General features: G+C 33.7%; 1 protein-coding gene across 6 annotated transcripts in view; it reads right to left on the reverse strand.

The window, feature by feature from the left end:
* Positions 1–16,696, reverse strand: part of Alms1 (ALMS1 centrosome and basal body associated protein) — a 218,155-nt gene that overhangs the window by 58,221 nt on the left and 143,238 nt on the right. For 4 of the 6 annotated variants that reach the window (XM_046432183.2, XM_046432181.2, XM_046432180.2 and 1 more), the window contains exon 13: positions 10,807–10,932. The exons of 1 other annotated variant lie outside the window; for it this stretch is intronic. In XM_046432183.2, coding sequence (XP_046288139.1) covers positions 10,807–10,932 — 126 coding nt within the window. Of the gene's footprint in view, positions 1–153; positions 270–10,806; positions 10,933–16,696 lie in introns of all 6 variants that reach the window. One more of the 6 variants, XR_009225689.1, reaches the window with a different exon arrangement.

Raw genomic sequence — 16,696 nt, forward strand, 5'->3', positions numbered from 1 at the left:
CTGGTCTTACTAATACAGAGCAAATAAAGTCATGAAGGGTTTGTCAGGGTTGATTGTGAAGATTCTACCCAAGGCTTCTGGGTCAGATTTACAAATTATATTGGGCTCTTTCTCAGGTTCCTTATCATCACTTTCTATCATTTTGCCTCTTACCTCTCTGGCAAATCCTTATTATTCTTCCTTCTATCAAGTTACTCAGTGCTTGAGTTCTTCAAAGGGTCAGAACTGGACTCTCTTCTTAGCTAAACCCAATGACCATCAAGATAAGGCTGGTGACCAACAAATATATATCATGGCTGAGACCTTTCTTCTGAGCTTTAGAGGACACAACTAAGCCTTATAGCATTTTAGTGGAGATAAGTAAAAGATGTCCTTCCTTAAATAACAAAAATTTAAGTTACTATATATTAGGTTACAACACAAACAACTGTAACTGGTAATAATTCTCCTCACAGACACTGTCAGATACCAGAGAACACACCCCAAGAACAGCATGCACATGCATATTCTGTCCACCATCTCTCATTCTCCAAGAGAGGTAACCAGGTCAGGCTCACAGTCAGTTGGGGAACGACAATTAAGTCTCTGAAAATAGTAAATGAATAAGCAAGAGAATAAACCTCAGTAGAGTTGAAAGGCAGAGGGAAGAGACTGCAGATATGTGTATATACCAGTGCATCTATAAATAGCTATAGTATATGTGAGTATGAATTTACATTTGGAGCAGCACAAGAGTAAACATTATTGCCCCAGAACTCTAAGCAGCAATGATTGGGAATCTTCATGCCTGTGTATTTTCATACGAGAGTATGTTATGAGGTAAATAGTACAACCTCATATGTGATATGCATTCAACCCCAACACTTGTACATTGACTCTGTCTAAACTCAACCACAGATCTCTATGTAAATGTATAACAGAAGTCTCACTTTTTATATGTTCAAAGCAGATAATCTGATAATCTGATCATCTTTCCTCAAACCTGCTTCTTCCTCAATCTCTGTCTTAATAAATTTACCTAATTATATACTCTAGAAAACTAGAAGTCACTTTTCTCCAGCTTCTTCTCCCTCACTCTCTATAACCACCAAGGCCAGGAAGAATTATTTCCTAAAAATAAATTGACTATGTCTACTTCACCTTATCTCATCAACATCACTCTAATCCTAAATGCTGCCATCTCTGGTACTGACTACTGTAACAGCCTTCTAACCAACTGAAGTCTCCAACTTACACTTTGACCCTCTCCAACTCAGGTCTGTGACTTCCCTTGTATGATCCATTTCTACACAAAGCAGCCAAAATAAATTTTACAAAAATAAATAAAACCACAATTGCCTGCTAGAATAAAATCCAAATGCCTTAATATGGTTTAAAAACCTTGCATAATCTTGCACTTGTCTATCTTTAACCATTATCTACCCACCATTCTGCTTTACTCTGTTAAATAAAATTTATAGAAGACCATTGTTTTGGGCTGAGCTCCTACACTCAGTCCCAACAGTCCAATCCAGAGTCACTTGTGCTAAGTACAATGCAATCAAGCTGAAACTTTCCACTGATAGATCAGTTTTCATAAAAACAGATGATTTATAGCAACCAACTGAAACTCAGTCTGAGCAGGAGTAAAAAGGAAGTCTACTCTTCTTTTATCCTCACATAGAAAGTAACCTAACACCAAGGTGTTAGTCTACTTCTTTGTTCCTGGTTTGGATACCTTATCAAAACCAACTGTTCTGCCATGCTCAGTGGGGCAACTCTTCTAAGGTATGCTGTGGTTGCTCCCAGATTAATGAATCTTTAACTAAATTTATTGAAAAATTTTTTCAATAAGCTATACTGCCCTTCTTTTCATTCATCAAATGCATCAACCTCATTTTTGCTTCAGGAGCTTTGGGCATAATCTTCTCTCTGGCCAGAACATTCTTGTCCTCCATTTTTTGCCTACTGAATTTAGACACCCTAAAGGTTTCAGTTCAAATGTTTCTTCCTTGGAAAGGCCTTCTTAAGCTCCTAAAACCAAACTGGGTCCTTCTGTTACCATTATAGAATGCTTTGTTTTCTTAGCACTTGTAATTTATAATTATATAATTAACTTGTGATTTAATGTCTGTCTCTCCACTTGAATATAAGTTCTATGGTAAAAGGACCTGTGTTTACTTTGCACACTGTTGTAAATACTGTTACTAGCAATTGTATCTGCCCAGAAGAAGGCAACAGCCTTAATATTTATTGGTTGAATGAATATGAGGTGATAATTTCTTGTCATTAAAAAAATCAACTTGGTCATTGAAAAAAAAAAAAAAAAACCGAAAGTTTGAAGGAAATAATTTAAAGATTGTTACACATGTAACCAAACTTGTTTATATACCCTAAGGGAACATACACTGGCATCCCACCATATATAGTTTCATATTTTCTTTCATACAAGTAGCAATACACTTTAAATAGAATTTAGGGTTTAAAGTCAGTATTTAAGATGAAAACTCTTGCCATGCAGGGTCAAATCACCTTTGAAGGCACCATGTTGAAACTGACATCCCATATACTCAACAAATTTATCAGAGTCCACTTTTTCCTCTGTGCACACAACACACCACTGTCGCTGAACCTGAGAACATGGTGAAGAACTTAAGCTTGTGTGTAGAAGCCAGGTTGTACCAGAAAACCACTTCTTTAGAATAAATTCAGGGAAGCCAGTTATGCTTACACTACAAAAGGCAAATGAGGATTATGATGAATGAGGGTTGCCATCTCCCATTTCTTACTTCCCCAATATGCTCACAGAGGATAGAGAGAACATTTATACTTATAAAATTCTCTTTTCTTCTTAAGTCTTCTGAGCACTACAGTGGATATTCCTAGTTCTTTCCCTAGATTCACAAAAAAATGGTCTTTTAAACATTATACTTCCTCTGACAAAACTGATTCAGCCAATACCTATTGTGTCCTTCCTGTTCAAGACAACCACTGAGATGATCCAGATTAGGTATTCAGTGATGATTTAATAAAAGGAAGTGGGAATGAAAGAAGAGAGGTAAAGAACCAGAAGATGGTTCTTGTCACAAAAGAGTACACAATTTGGTGAAGATCAACTTTAAGAAACTAACAAATGTTACCTCACTGTTGGTAAAATGATGATGATAGTATGCTATTTCCTAAGAATGTGATTGAAAATCGATCTTTGTGTGTTCTGGTCAAATAAGTGTGCAAATATAAAACGCTTTATGTGGGCTGAGGACGTGGCTCAGTGATAAGAGTGTTTACCTATCTGTCATGTGTGATCCTCAGTACCATAAAAAGAAAAAGAAAAAAAAGAAAGGGTGGGGGACAGTAGGAAAGTAGATTGGTTTCAATTCCCAATACCAACCCCCCTCCAAAAGTAAAAAACTAATTTTTTCTCTTTTGTTAAAAATATGTAATGAATTTCTTAACTGAATGACAATGCCAAAGTATGCTAAAATTATTTATTAGAACTAAATAAACTTCATTGTGTTCCAATTACCTGACCTCTTTATGCTATGTTTTCTTTTTTTCAAAATACCTTTATTTTATTTATTTATTTTTAAGTGGTGCTGAGGATCGAACCCAGCGCCTCGAACATGCTAGGCAAGCACTCTACCGCTGAGCCACAACCCCAGCCCCTTTATGCTATCTTTTCTGTTTTCTGTTCTTGTTCTTTAATTTCTTGCTAATTTCATACTCTCAACTGTGATTTGTAAGATAAATACTTAATTTTAAAATGCTATTATGAGGTTTTGTGGGTATTTTTTTCAGTATTTTCTTATTGTGGTTAAAAAATACATAACATAAAGCTTGGCATTTTAATCATGTTTAAGTGTACAGCTTAGTGGCATTAAATACATTCACAATGTATGCACCATCATCATCATCATCTATCTCCAAATCTTATTCACCTTCCTAAACTTAAATTCTGTATCCATTAAACAATAATGTCACATCCTGCCCTCAACCTAGTACCTGGTAAGCATTATTCTACTTTTCATCTCTCATCAGTTTGACCTCTCTAGATCATTCATGTAAGTGGGATCATACAATGTGTGCACTTTTGTGACTGGCTTATCTCACTTAGCCTACTGTCTTCAGTGTTCATTCACCTTTTAACATATACCAGAATTTCATTCATTTTAAAAGGCTGAATAATATTTGATATATTTAAAACATTTTGTTTATACATTCATAAGTCAGTTGACATTTGGGTTTTCAAATCTGGCTGCTGTGATTAATACTACAATGAATATAGGCGTACAAGTAGCCCTTTGAGACTGTTTTCATGTCTTTGGGTTATATACTTAGAAGTGGAATTGCTTTAATATATAGGAATTCTATGTTTAATTTTTTTGAGGACCTGGTATACTGTTTTATACAATGACTACTCCATTTTACATTTCCATGAGCAATACACAAGGATTCCAATTCTTAACATTCTCATCAATACTTAAATTCTTTAAAAAAAAATGGTGATGCTAATGGATGTAAAGTATTACCTAGTTATGGTTTTGGTTTGTATTTACCTCATGACTAAATAATTTTTTAAATGTGTTTATTGGTTATTTGTGTACTTTCCTTGGAGAAACATGAACTTAGACTCTTGTCAATGTTTAAATCAGTCTGTCTGGCTTTTTGCAGTTTAGTTCTAAGAGTTTTTCACATGTTCAATGTATTAATGCCTTACCAGATAATTTGCAAATAGTTCCTCCTATTCCATGGAATATTTTTTCACTGTTGATGGTAATATTCTATGGCATACAGAATGTTTTTTATTTATCTACCTTGTCTTCTTTTGTTGCCTATGCTTTCAGTGTCAAACCTTCTTTACCCCATATTACCAAATTTTGAAATAAAACAAAACATCTTTAATATCTCCTACTAAGATAAAAATACAATTAAATTAGTTTTTCTTCTTATGGATTTCATTCCAAATATCTTTTGGTACTTCTCCCACTTTTTAGCTAAATATTTTATTATTTAGACTAAAATTTATGTAAACTGGCTTCAAATTCACCACTGGTCACTTCTGGCAATGTTTTATTTCTCATTCTTGAATGCTTCTTTTTGATTCATTTTTTCAGTTGGTTGAGTCTTCAAGTGAATTTCAAGAAGATCTGGAAGCAGAATATATTTTCTTGCTCTTGCATATTGATGAAAATGATTTTATCGCCATATTGCTTGATGAATATGCACTTGGGTCCACAATCCTTGAATTATAATTATATCCTTTCCCACTAAACATAGATTTTGTTGAGTTCATTTCTCACATTTAGAATTTTAAAGAAGGAAGAAAATGTTGCTCCTTAAACTAAATAACTTTAAAATATATACGCATGCTAATAGGTTTAACTCCCCCCACCCCCAACACTTTTTTAAGTTAAATCTTTCAGTAGCATATATCATAGTCTCTTAATACTGGTTTTTGCCTAGATTATATGCAAAACTGTCAATCTACATACTATGCTCTTTTTTATTTTTTTAAGAGAGAAAAAGTTTTCCTTAAATAAACCTTGAATTCAGCTGTCTACAAATATAATTCTTGGTTTGGTATTGTTAATTGTGCTTCTGTATCTCTTATGTCCTTCTCATATCCCAATTTTGTTTCCTTTTTCTTTAGTATTTCCAGAGACTTATTCAAGTTTATCCACATCAGCAATTCAATTTCCTTTACGTTAATTTTATCCTTTTTTGCCTGCAAAATATATTTTAAATCTGCTACCAAATCTTTAAGTTTACAGGCAGTCTTTCCTTGTTCATTGTGCCCCTTTCTTTAAAAAAAAAAAAATGTTGAGATATAATCTACTACATAAAATTTACCCATTTACAGTATAGCTCAGCAATCTTTATTGTATTCAAAGTGAATACTGCACTCTAATTTTGTAAGTTTTCATCATTCCACAAAGAAACCCTGTATATATAAGCAGTTATTCCCCATTCCTTTATTCCCATAGCTTCTACCCATCATCAGTATTCTACTTTCTGTCTTTATGAATTTATTCTGCACATTTCACATAACTGAAATCACACAACATGTAACCTTTTTCTGGCTGGCTTGAATTGTTTTTAGTTTATTTCTACATTTAATTATGTTGGTTTTTGAAAAGAAGCTGCCAGTTTTTTCTACATATTTGAGGCCTTGTTGTTAAGTACTAGTTCCTATAAAAAGTTTATAATCAAGTGATGTTTAAAACATATTGAAATCTTAAACATAAGAAATTTAATTTTATTTCATGTATCCTTCCTTATCCCAAGCCCAAAATAGGCTGAGAGAAATAACAGATGATTTTAAAAAGTACTGATAGCATATGTGGGGTTTCTGACTTCTGGGATGACATCATTTTATAATAGTCTAAGAATTACAAATCTAACCATTTTGTTTTGCTGTAAATTACTCATATATCTTTGTAGTACTTTCAGAACATACTATCAAAATATGCAATCATTTACATATTTTTTGAGTAGAACATTTAAATGTAATGAGTGAAAAAAATCATTAAAATACAAAATGTTTTTAAATTGAACAAAAAGATTTTATATTGATAAGGATTTTTGTCCTAAAGTAAAATGGCTGAATTGTTTCAAAATGAGAAAAAGAGAGGAACAGAACTAAAAATTTAAATAACTAACATAGATTCTTAAAAAACAAAAAAACCTGAAGTTTTATAAAGGATGGATCTTATATGAAATTTGTATGTGTTGACTATAAATAAAAATTATTTATAAGCTTTTCTAAAATCAAAATTGAACACACTGATATAAAGCCAAAATCTCGTTATTTACGTTTACAGCAACAAGACTTTGATCTGCTCTTAGTAAAATTTACAAAGAACCAACTTTAAAAATCAAAAGTTTTATGTTTTATCAAAATAACTTCTTGTGTTTTCTCCAGGTTATTCTTAGGTTTTGACTACTTGGGGAAATTAAATCTTTAAAAGAGGGTTTATTTAAGCACTTATTTTTGCAAAATCTTTTAAATAATCACTTTGTTACTCTGGTTAAATGAACTATGATTGTTTTTTCAATTAGATGGCATACGTGTCATTAATACAAATATTCTAAAATTTTGTAAAATTTACAAAAGTGTGGTGATCTTGGTGAGGTACGATAGAAGACATCAGAACAGGTAGAAAGGAGACATATGGGACAAGAGTGGCCATGATTTAAAGTCCATTTTCACAAGGATTAAAAGTCAAAACTGAAAAGTCACTTTCACGATACTCTCATTAGAAACAGCACAATTAAATCAATAATTAAAACTTATCTGCAGGTTCATAAATAACTTCTTTTCTGACATAGCCCTAAAAGAAAAACAGGTCCAAGAATGCTTTTGTTCAACATGCAGATATTCATAAGATTTATATCTTTAGGATCAAAGTAGTTAATCTATGTGTCATACTCTGCATCACACCATCAATGTTACATCAATGTGGTACTGTTTAATTAACAAAACAGAACAATAAAACCCTTGATGTGAAATTATCAGTGATTTTTCATCCTAAACAAAGAAGAAAAGAAAATGATCCCTAGTAAGTAATAACTGACATGTCCAGTTAGCAACAGAAAGGAGGACTGAAAATACCCTCTCAGATCATGTCTTGGTACTATAGATTTTACACACATCAATATGCCTATGATGTGATTAGCATGTTCGTCTCCAATACCCATGCTCTATCATGTCTCTTATATTTTTTTTCTCTCAATAAAATCAATCTGTGCTTCACTTTGACCCTGATCTGTCCTTACATTCTTTCTGTGATGATGTCAATAACCCTTATGACCTGAGTTGAGATCCACCTCCCTTTTGGGAAACCTCCTCATGAGACAGGAATTTGAGAATAAAGGAAGAGATGCTGATTGATTTCACTGCAGAATAAAGGAAAGCTTGCTGATCCAAGGTTTGTTTCCAGTCTCCTGCCTCCGTCTTTTGGTTGCCATGCATTTACAGAGAGGACCTTCCACATAATGTATTTAATTGGGTATTGTTTTAGTCAGTTTTTTTGTTGCTGTGACCAAAAGACCTGACAAGAACAAATTTAGAGAAGGACAAGTTTATTTGAGGGCTCACAGTTTCAGAGGTCTCAGTCCATAGGCAGCTGGCTCCATTGCTCTGGACCCAGGCAAGGCACAAGGCAGAACACATCATATATGGGAAGAGTATGTGGTAGACAGTGGCTCAGGACATCACACCAGAAAGGAGAGAGCAACTCTTCTCACAACACACAAAATATATACCCTAAAAGTAAAAGTCATGCCCCCATGCCCACCTCCTCCAGCCACACCCTACCTGCCTACAGTTATCACCCAGTTAATCCATATCAAGGGATTAATGCATTGATTAGGTTAAGATCCTCCTAACTCAATCCTTTCACATTTAAGTTTTCTTGCATTGTTTTACACATTAGCTTCTGAGAGACACCTAGTACCTAAACCATAACAAGTATCTTGTGACTCTGGCGCCATCTCTACAATCTACACTGGTACTTCTACTTTTAGGCTCAAACATCTGACTCCTTTTACTTATACACTTCAGATGCCCTTGATGGGATCTACACTCCAATCCAAAAACAAATAGTCAGATGATATGTAGCCTCAAATCCCTCAAGATTGAGGAATGGATAAAGGGAGGAATTGCAACAGGGGGTCCTTTAAAATTGAAAGACTCTGTAAATGGCTTTTTTCCTGCCAGCCTCATCTCAAGCTGGGAGTCCAAGCCCCAGGTACCAAAAATCAAAGAATCAGATTTATAATCACATGCTATGCATATTTCTTGGCTTTTGTCCTCTTCTTTTAAATTCTAATGCTAGTATGGCTTCTGGGAAGACAGGTTTAGGTTGGCTGTCTTCCCAGTTATTGCCAAACCAAAAATAAATTCAATTCTTTATCATCATTTCTCTCTTTTGTTAACTAGACTCCAAATAAAGATAAGTGACCAAGTTGTCTGTTGGGACCCAGAGTCAAGCTGCTTGAATCCGGAGGCTGTTGGGGTAAACACCAGTCAGTGCCTAGGAAGGTTTATTATTCAGGGTGGTGAGATAAGAAGGACTTCAAAGAATAACAAAGGTAAAGAGAAGGACAACTGGCCACTTCCCTGGTCTCCAATCTTTAGACGGGTATCAAAGCAGAGCAAACTTGTTTGTAAAGTTAAAGAATGAACTCAAGTGCTGGGGTTATGGCCCAGAGGTAGAGCACTCACCCAACATGCATGAGGCACTGGGTTCGATCCTCAGCACCACATAAAAATAAAATGAAGGTATTGTGTCTACCTACAACTAAAAATTAAATATTAAAAAAAGAATGTACTTAAAAACCATCTGAAGAAATTCATCAGTGCAGTAGGCATACAACCAATCCTCTTTATATTTCCCTTGCTTGTGAGCACAGTGTGGCCCTCCATTTTGTCCAGCCTTTCACCACTGAAGAGTGTGTAATAAAATGTCCAAATTCTTTCCACTGAGTCTTCCAAGTTCTTTCTTTGGCTGCCAAAAGATGTCAATCAATAGCAGGACACTAAAGTCCTCAGAAAGTACTGGAACACCTGACCAGATTTCTACTGTAGATAGATATTCTATCTTCTGAACTAGCAATAAAAGGGATCAAAAGATTTTCCTACTGACAATCAACTAAGTGAGCCTGTTTTATTTCTGGTAAGTGTGTTTTAAAAAACAAAGCTTTGCAGAAGGTGAAAATTTCTCGGTTTCTGACTGTAGATTTAATCCTCAGCATTTCAGCTCCTTTACAGTGGGAGATTAGAGGTTGTATCAGAGCTGTTAATGTAGCTGCCATGAGAAACTAGTCTGTTCCATTTTCATATAAAACTAACCCAAAAATCTGCCCAATTGCAGGAACTTTTATTTTTTTTCCATTTCTGCATAAAGTTGTTTATAGACAAATCAAGAAGAAAATCATTTGTCTAAAGTGAACCGAGTAATATCCTACAGAACACCCAAAATGTTATTCCATCAAATCAAAACGTTTTTGCCTTGGATCCTAAATATAATATTTAAGTTATACTCTTTGTACGTATATTCTGCCAAAATACATAAGTCCACCTCCAGAAGGTGCTATACATTTCCTAAACTTGCAGTTCCCTTATAATGTGCTCACAGGAATGTTGCAGGATATTTTAAAATTCTAGGGGAAGACAGTGATAATTAATATCTGATGTATTCCATAAACTATAAGCTCAAGGTAGTTTAATATGTCAACATCTGATAGTGTTATGTCCCTTTCAATGCTTGCCTTGTCTTTGTAAAGCTGGCTTTTGGGCATTTGCTGTTATAAAAAATAGGAAATAAGAGAGGCTGTCCAAATGGATCTCAAGTACCTAACAGTACCTAACAGCTGTACATATATCATTAGGAACCGTGGTTACTTATGAACAAAATTTTTTTTCAAAAACCAAAGCCATAGGAAATAAGTTTTGTTTACTAAGTTGTCAGATCAAAACAGTATTTATGTCCTAATAACCTAGTAGCTACTTGAAAAAACACTTTTTGTACTTATCTGCATCAGACATAATTTGAGGAGAAAACAGCACTGAAATATTAAGGGCACTGTGAACCAAGAAAGCTTAGAAACCTTTTCCATAAATGGAATCCACTAACCTAAACAAATAATTGTTCATGCAATCTGATCAAATAACTTACCTATCCGAATCAAAGATAAAGACATGCAAAGCTACATACTTCACTGAAGATTAAGAAGGAACTTTAATTTGTCATTTTATAATCAACCAGCCAACACACAAAAAAATTTGCAAAAAAAATAAAAATTTGACTAATTTCTGCATAATACCTGAATGTGAACTCTCAACGGTGGTATCAGATTTGGAATCTGGAAATGAAGGAACTGTTTCTAATTGTGGAACATAGTACATCTTCGAACTACCAGATGGTTTATATGGCAACAGTAAAGGCTGGGCTAAAGAGGTAAAGATAAGAACAATTAATAAAAAAAGAGATTAATTCATTGAATACATATTAGCACATTCCATGTACAAGACAGTGTTTGAGTTTCTTAATGATGTATCAATGAACTAAACAGAAATCAATCTTTGTTTTTCAAGAGGAATCAGAATTCTAGAGATGGGAGATACATGGTACACAACTAAACTAAATGAGCAAACTCTCTAGTATTTTAATAAATTGTCAGTGATATGAAAAAACAATTAGAAAATATTGTGAGAGGTTGGTAATACAGGGAAAATTAGAACAGGATGCTCTTAAAATAGGATGACACAGGCAGGTCTCATTGAGAAGATGAGTTTTTATAGCAATGAATTTTTAGATGGCTCTAACTAAAAAAACAGGTTTTCTTACATTGAACTCAAAATCTGGTCATTGTTAATATCTCCTGCTAGTCTTATTCTACTCCCAGAGTCACAGAACATAGTTCTTTTCTTGTGATATTGTTTTGAAACAAAGTTTCCATTATAAAAGTATAAATTCTCAATATTAAGAAAATACAGGTAAAAAAGACAAGGTCATGTGCCACTCATGGTATTTTAATGTATATCCTACCTATCTTTCCCCCGTTTTTTGTTTACATAATTGTCATATAGTAAGTATAATTTGAATTCAGCTTTTCTACTTTACATTAATAAAACATTCATTTTATCCTATCTTTCTTATTTCTTATGGCAATACCACAGATAAAATGTATTCAACCTTGTTCTTACTGTTGAAAATTTAGGATGAGTTAAAATTTTCAATTATAGTGAAGAGTTTTCTGGTTATAGCATACTTATTCTTCCCTGCTGCCCACCCACCTCAGTTAAATTCTCTGTTTATAGAGTGAAAAACTATACCATGTATGAAATTTTTTTTAAAGTCCAGCTGTAAAAATACTTTCTCAAATGTCTGTGCCAATTTATTCTTACTCTAATATAGTATGTATAGTCATTAAGAAATAATTCTTTGCTAATATGGCTAATTATTTAAATGTGCTCTTATTTGATTAGTGTAGAGCTAAACTTTTTTTCTATACATAGTTGTCCCTTGGTAGCTGGGGGATTGATTCCAGGACCTCCCCAGACACCAAAATCTGTGGAGGCTCAAATCCTTTAAGTAAAATTGTGTAAAATGACACAGTATTTGCACATTCTCTTGAATACTTTAAATCTTCTCTAGATTTCTTGTATTTGCTAAACTGCACTGTTAAGGGAATAAAGAGAAGACAAAAGTTTATACATATACAGGTGCAATTATTTTCTCTGAATATTTTCAATCTGTGTTTGGATTCATGGATGTAGAACCCACAGATATGGAGGGGCAGGTGTACTTATTTTTCTTTCATGGTGTGGTATTAACCATCAAGTGGCCAATAATATTTATCTTTCCGTCTCCTTTCATCTATACATTATATTTTCCAATCTTCCTTACAACAACCATGTCTGAACATGTGACCAAGTTTCAGTCTACAGGACGAAGCAAGAATGAGTACAAATTTCAGGCATTCCATTAAAGGGATCCCATTATAAGCGCCACCTCTTCTTAGGCACTGCATATCATGGTAGTTTCCATGCAGATTTGGGAGTCACAATTAAAGGATGCGGGGAGGGCTGGAGGTGTAGCTCAGTGGTAAAGTGCATGTTTTTTTTCCCCAACAAACAAAAAAGTCAGAGCCTCCAGAGGTGGAGCACAGCTACCAAACCTAGACCACCACCTACCTGCAGTTCAGAATTTCTATGATAGAATAGCTGCAATTACACTAATACCTAGTCAGTAAGCAATTGATCAATTTTATATCATCTGGAGCCAACAATCACTACTGATCCTGAGGAAAAAACCCTTTTTTGCCTTACTTTCCTTACCTACAAAATGTGCTTGAATGACAACACTTACCACTTAGGGTTATTGTAAAAATGTAAATGAATTTAAAAATATAAAGTGTCTCAAGGAGTAATACTGATATGTTTAGAGGTAAAGCATTGAGTTCTTTCAATCCTCTTTGCTCTAAGTAATATATTTATTTGAATAACACATTATATGTACCCTATTTTCACCATTATGACAAATAAGAGCAAAAAGAGTTACTCTTTTTTTCCTCCAGATTTTCTTTTATTCTTCCTGATAAAATTAAGTCAAATACACAAGTCCAAAAGAAGAAATACATTAGAAATCTGAGCAGAACTCTGTTAGAGTACATATTTACTAGGAAACAAATGGCATCTTTACAATATTCAGCTTTCCCAGCCAGAAACACCTTTCTCTTAATTTAGTCAATTATTATTTTCTCTTTTCAATCTCTACGCAAAGGATTAATATTTTCTGTATACAAGACATATAAAACATTCATTTAGGTTATTTTTCAGTATTATATGCTCATAAAAACAGAATTATGATGAACACTATCTCCTGGCTGAACACCTCAAATCTCCTTTAATTTCTCTTATTATCTATCACAGCTAGATGGATTTCTAGTTGCCCACATCTGTATAAAAATCAAAATGCTCTTGATAGAGTCTAACTGTCCTGCAGTAGAATGAGATTTCCTTCATTATGAACAATAACAACCTTTATATCCTTAGAATTGTGTTAATATCCTTGACAGTTCTGATGACTTATTTTGGCATTGAATTTCACAGTTAATTAACTGTCCAAGTCAGAAAAGTAAGTAAGAACATTTACATCAAACGAAGTAGGACAAAATGCTGATGCCTAAAGGGGAATTCATTGTACTTACCACGTCTTATAACCCACAACTATGCTAAACCAAAAAAATAAGTTAACTTAATTACTATTATGGTACTAGCTGGGGGACAACACTTTCTAGGACTAGAATGCTACATTATAGAATATGGTATATGTATGTACTGAACCATATACTGTATTTGCCTATCTCAAGTGCCAGAAAGAATACATGCATTTAGGATCAAAGGTAGAAGCCCTTTCAGAAATTTTTTTTCTTTCAATCTTTGTGATTCTGATGTTTATTAGATGGAAGATCTCAGAAATGAGACAGGGAAATTTCCACAAAGGACAGAAGCTATCTAGCCATTTTATATTTTTTTCTTTCATTAAAGCAATAAATAGAGTAGTATGCATAGTGTTGACTAACTCTTGATTGACCTCAATTATCAAGAAGAAATAAAGTGACCTTAAAAATCATGGTCATTAGGAATATAACTAACACTTGGGAGACTACTTAACATGCCTGATGATAGAAATAAACAAAAAATTAACTTACCCTACATATGCAGGGCTAGTGAAGTCTCAGTTGACTTAAGAATTTTATACCACTCTTACAGGCATAATAAAACAGGAAAATTTTTCTTAAAAAAGGGTTGCAGCCTCCATTCTATTTGGTTATTGTTGTAGTCATTATTATTAGAATACTGATTTATTCATTTTCTTTCTCCACCAGTGTACATAAAGCTTGATAGTAATGGTTAACTGTGCAAAACTATAGTGCAATGGCTATTATACGGAGATGGAAGATTCTGAGACAGATAACTGGTCCACGTGTCATGTCCCCCACACCTCCATCCCCCTAGTGGAGAGTGAACTCAGGGACTTGTGCAAGTGAAGCAAACAATCTACCACACATCCCCAGCCCTGGATACAACAGTCATTTTTATTGTTGTTGTTGTTTTTAGTTATATCCAGCCATAGAATATATTTTGACAAATTTATAGAAACACCGAATCTTATGCTAATTAGGATCCCAGTCTTGTGGTTGTATATGATGTAGAGAATCACTGTGATGTATGTACATAGGAAAGTTAAATCAGATTCATTCCACAGTCTTTCCTATTTCCTGCCCCCCCCTTCCCTTCATTGCCCTTTGTCTAATCTACTGAACTTCTATTCTTCCCCTCTCCCTAACAGTCTTAAGGTTACTTTGGACCATGTGCCTGGGGAGAACAAGTGAGTACTCAGCAAATAATGCTTACCTCTATAAAAGAAAGAAAGAACTGGAAAAAGGTAAAGAAGAAAATTCAATAATAAATTTCTTTAAAATTTTGAAAATAGAAAAATATAAACATATAGTATATTGCTTTGAACTTTTAAATCATAATAGGTAAAAAGTAATAGGTTTAAAATACAATTCTTTGTACTTTAAAGTACATTTTTTAAATGAGCTTTTTTAAAAGCCTCAATTTTTAAAATTTTGACCCACAGTATTCAAAATAATAAATTTGGATTTGTAAATTAAATAAGATAATCCTTGAATAAATGCATATAAAAAACATTAACCATGGGGCTGGGGTGGTGGCTCAGCAGAAAAGCACATGCAAGGCCCTGGTTTGATCCTCAGCACCACATAAAAATAAATAAAATAAAGGTATTGTGTCCAACTACAACTAAAAAATAAATATTAAAAAGAAAAAACATTAACCATGGTCTCTATATACTGATTCACTGGATGCACTGGATGTAAACAGAGGTAAAAATAAGTTTTCACAACTGAGATTCCTCTCTCATGTTTCTGCCACCATCATGAGAGCAACATACCTGGGTATCCTGGGTCTTAGAAACACCTGGAACACGCCCAAACCATTTCTGCAGGCCAAGCCCAGCCAAAGTCCGACTGACCCAAAGCCCAGGTATGAGAAAAGCAAATGTTTGTTATAAGCCACTAAGATATTTGAGGTTGCTTGTTATACAGCATCACTGTGACAAGAGGCAACTGACACAGAAAGGTACTCTTCGAGATTACTGACTAAATTACACAGTTTTGGTATGGTTTTCTTTCATAATAAAATATTTAAGAATTACAACCAATTTAGGCATATTCTATCAATATGCAGATGGGTAAGCTTTTTGCATTAGAAGGAAAACTTAAAATATATTTTATGTAGATTTATTTAAAATGTTAAATATTTTAAAATTAGCAAGGTTCCAACCTTCATATGAGGAAGAATAGAAACTTAAATGTTAATTTTCCTACTGTTGGGCTGAGGTTGTGGCTCAGAAATAGAGCGCTCGCCTCGCATGTGTGAGACCCTGGGTTCAATCCTCAGCACCACATAAAAATAAATAAGTGAAATAAAGTAATTGTGTCCAACTACAACTAAAAAGTAAATATTTTTTTTAATTTCTTACTGTATACTTAAAAAGGGAAATAATTTATAACTTAATTTTAAATGTTATATAGTATAAACACTATAAAAATATCACTTATACTTAAATATCACTTAAACCATAGCACACAAAAACACTCTAAATATAGACCTTATGATATAGACTGCTAGCTATTTTCCAAAATCCATTTCTTCTTCATCCTGAAAAATACAGCTAAATTATATTCCTAGTGAAAGTGATTTGGGACATTTCTAGGTTTTGCCTATAAAACCTCCCTCATGTGCTCCATGCTTTTTTGCTCATTCATTCCAGTTGACTATAACGGCGAATCTAAAATAACTTCAGGTTCTACATTTTAAAGACAGCGGGGTAAGTAATCAACCTGGGTTAATCAGAGATTATAAGCACAAAATAAACTACTATTTTGTTTGCACTATCACATATATTTGCATCTGTTAATTGTAGTATACATTAATATAATCTAAAATGCCAATAATATTTTGCCTACCTAACGGCAGATCTTAATTGTTTATGTTATTACAAAGCATCTGCATTCTTATTACAAATATCATGTGACAAAAATAAGTCAACCACAAGCAGCATGATTCCAAACATGTTAACTCTACTAGAAATAAAGGTAAGCTTTTCACTGTGGACTT

This window comes from Marmota monax, unplaced genomic scaffold (assembly GCF_021218885.2).
Source record: "Marmota monax isolate L192 unplaced genomic scaffold, Marmota_monax_Labrador192_F-V1.1 WCK01_AAM20220418_F8-fsc00106, whole genome shotgun sequence".
Lineage (NCBI taxonomy): Eukaryota > Metazoa > Chordata > Mammalia > Rodentia > Sciuridae > Marmota > Marmota monax.